This window comes from Diabrotica virgifera, chromosome 2 (assembly GCF_917563875.1).
Source record: "Diabrotica virgifera virgifera chromosome 2, PGI_DIABVI_V3a".
Lineage (NCBI taxonomy): Eukaryota > Metazoa > Arthropoda > Insecta > Coleoptera > Chrysomelidae > Diabrotica > Diabrotica virgifera.
The window spans coordinates 65,279,155-65,282,786 of record NC_065444.1 but is presented as its reverse complement, the minus strand read 5'-3'; the positions used below and the strand labels follow the sequence as shown (position 1 = coordinate 65,282,786).

Here is a 3,632-nt window from a genome sequence, read left to right as displayed (position 1 = left end):
TAACTTCTTCATCACAAAAATATAAAAATTTGTTATGTTATACAGGGTATTTACAAAGTTATAACCAATTTTGTATGAAAATCGTAACAAGTTCAACTCCCTGTATAAATAAAAATAAGCACAGCAGCAATGGTTTATTCATGCTATATTGTTTTATTTATTGTCAAAATTTTCAAGAATTATTGACATTGCTAATTTTCTTTATATCAAATATACAGGGTGAGTCAAAACGCAAGTACATTATTTTCTCAGTAATGTTAAACGGAACCCCCTGTATTTTATATCATTATTGAAAAGTAACATTACCGTACTTTAATTTTTATATAACATTCCTTATGCCCAAATTTATTAGTTTTCGAGATATTTTCATTTTTCAGAGCAAATTATTTTAAGTGTCTAAATTTATCTAAATTTCAAGTAAACCATGACTGAATTAACAATTGACGATTACTGATTATCAATCCGGTAATCAATGTAACAATGTAGCAAATAAAGAAATAAAAATAATTTATTAGTAATACATTTTACAAAAGAAACACAACCACAACATGTAACATTTTTTAAACAATTAAAAACTACTCTTTTATGTAAATGCAACAAATAAAGAAAGAAAGTTAGTAATAAATTTAACAAAAAAACACACAAACCCAAAATACAAAATTCTGTGAAGACAATTAACACTACTTTTGTATGTAAATGTAACAAATAAAGAACGAAAAATAATTTATCACTAATACATTTTGCAAAAAAAACATGTTTGAAAAAATTAGAAGCTACCTTTAATAAAATATTTTTAATATGTAATTACATAAGGTGTCCTAACACATTTAAGCACGCCTAAAAACGATTATTGAATGAGCTACTTACTCTATGAAGCATTTGTAAATTAACACATCGAAATACACTTCGTATTCTATTTTTCATCTTATCCCTTGTTGTTGGAGGTATTTTATAAACTTCATTATTAACGTAACCCCAAAAAAATCAGTCCAGTTTATTAAATTCTGGTGATTTGGGTGGCCGCGCCACTGTCCATTGAAAAATGGAAATATCTTGAAAACCAATAAATTTAGACATAGGGAATGTTATATAAAAATTAAAGTACGGTAATGGTACTTTTCAATAGTGATATAGAATACAGGGTGTTCCATTTAAAATTAATGAGAAAATAATGTACTTGCGTTTTGACTCACCCTGTATTTGATATAAAAAAAATTAGCAATATCAATCATTCTGGAAAATTTTGACAATACGTAAAAAATTATGGCATTAATAAACCATTGTTATTTTGCTTATTTTTATATATACAGGGAGTTGAACTTGTTACGATTTTCATATAAAATTGGTTATAACTTTGTAAATACCCTATATAAACTAACAAACCTTTATATTTTTGTGATGTAGAACTTAACAGGATTTCGAATTTAAAATAAAATATAGGGTGTTCCATTTAAAAAAAAACATAAGTTTGGTCTGCCACTGTGTTATCGAACACCCTGTAACATTCTAACTAATTTTGTAATGTGAAGCTCAAAGGTGGCTAAAATTTTTGTTATTAACTTTTATTGCTATCTATTACTATAGCGAAGCTTTACCCCACTAATCAATCAACCTGTATATTATTGTAAGGAGCGGAGGCATGGATGCTTACAGACACCACTATTAAAAAACTTATTTGAGATGTTGCTTTATACAAGAATGTTGAGAATATCATGGACAGCAAGGATCACAAACAAAGGAGTTCTAGGAAGAATGAAGAAGGAATATTGTGTTTACCATCAAAAGCATAAAATTGCAGTATATGGGAGACGTTATAAGAAATCAGCACTGTTACTCTCTGCTGCAATCCATATTCCAAGCTAAAGTCAAAGGTAAGCGAGGTCCAACTAGAAAGAGAATATCATGGCTGCAGAATTTGAGGACATGGTTTAAGAAAACTTCAACAAAACTGTTTCGAGCCACAGCGAGCAAGGTTATGACTGCCAATATGATCTCCAACATCCGAAACAGATAGGAACCAGAGGAAGACTATCCCCTACCCACTCTATTATGAGAGTTTGGATACTGATGATCGAACAAGCATCAGACAAGTTGACACAGTATTCCTTGTTGGACTCTGAATAAACACAGAGAAAACTAACATCTACTACAGACAAATTGGCCATCCTTTGATGAAATATCAAAGTATCATAGCCAAACAAACACTTGAATACCAACCAGAGGAGAAAAGAAAGAGAGGAAGACCAGACTACATCTAGAAAAGAACTAAAATGCAAGAACATGAAAAATTGGACTATAAGATGGGGTCATATTATGCAAATTTAGCATTAAATAATAATTACAAATCTACCAAGAGAAGAAGGGAGAATAAGTTTAACTCAAAATGGAATGTCTATTTCAATTTTAGATAATACTACAACCAAACTCTTGAAATATTTTGTCACTCTTATTATACACATAGCTAAGTTACAGATTGACAAAGATGCATAAGTCCTACTCTACACTCTTTAGTACATTCAATATTTTAGAACAGCCATATGATCTACCTTCAATGAATGCATTCATTGTTTTTATATAAATATCGTAGCCAGAGCTTCCCCAGTTTTAGCATAAAAATTATTATGTTTGCTGCTTTCTTCATTCCACGATTGAATCATCAAAAGAAATGCATTGTAGAGAGAATATATCATATAAATTATCAACGCTAGAACCAGCATTATTAAGGCTCCTCCTATTAGATAGGAGCCATCTGTTTGAGCTTTGAGCTGCACTAATTGTACTTGATATGACTCTAACAGTTTGCGCGCTTCCATTAATTCTCGTTTAAGCTCTTTCTGTTTAACTTTCGGTAGATAGTGATTTTTTAGTTTTTTCTCTAGAAAGCGCACTCTGTCATTTATTGCTTTTACAGCTTCATCTGTTTGAGGAATCTACAAATAAAATATGTAGCAATAAGAGGGCAGAGGGGTATCTTTTCAAACACATTATATTGCTACTTTTAAAATATTTTTACCTCTGACATTATTTTGTTTTTTTTTTGTAATAAACTATTTTTTCGCGATATCAATTAAACATTTATAACATTATTGATCAAGTATAGGTACCATTTTAAATGTCATTAACTATCATAAGAATTATATTCGTAAACTACTTTGCGCTTAATTATTAAAATTTTTGGGTCTTAAAACTATTGTTATTAATTTCACAAAATTGTTTTTAAATCATCAAAATATCTATAAAAATTTATAAACAAAAAATGACAATGAACTTCAAAGTTTGGTGTTGTATGTCAAATATTTTATAGCTTACCAGGTTGCCAGGTCAGTTTTGATGTCTTCAGTAGTTTTGCTTTCAAAAAGTCAGTAGCCATCAGTAGATTTTTTAAGCCATTTATAATACAGTAAAACCTGTGTTAACGGCCACCTGTTAAAATCGGCCACTTCTACTAACGGCCAGTTTTTAAATAACGGCCAGTCTCTAAATAACGACCAGTTTAAACAAATATAAATTATAAAAATTAATTATTAATCATTTTCTAATTAACTAATTAATTAATTAAAAAATTAATCAATTAAAATCAAAGTACTGCTTACCTCATATTTAATTATTAAAATCAACAACGCAAAGTCTAA

At 29.2% G+C, this 3,632-nt stretch overlaps 1 protein-coding gene across 2 annotated transcripts; it reads right to left on the bottom strand.

Annotated features, from left to right (window-relative positions):
• Window positions 1-2,372: 2,372 nt before the first annotated feature.
• On the bottom strand, window positions 2,373-3,258 carry LOC114335775 (uncharacterized). 2 transcript variants are annotated; one of them, XM_028286067.2, is made up of 2 exons: window positions 3,105-3,258; window positions 2,373-2,930 (listed from the first exon to the last, which is right to left on the bottom strand). In XM_028286067.2, exons 1-2 carry the CDS (start codon window positions 3,117-3,119, stop codon window positions 2,571-2,573), a joined length of 375 nt encoding a protein of 124 aa, XP_028141868.1. In that variant the 5' UTR covers window positions 3,120-3,258; the 3' UTR covers window positions 2,373-2,570. The 2 variants fall into 2 exon arrangements, with proteins under 2 accessions (XP_028141868.1, XP_028141869.2); XM_028286068.2 differs by having other exon boundaries at window positions 3,014-3,256.
• Window positions 3,259-3,632: the final 374 nt, after the last annotated feature.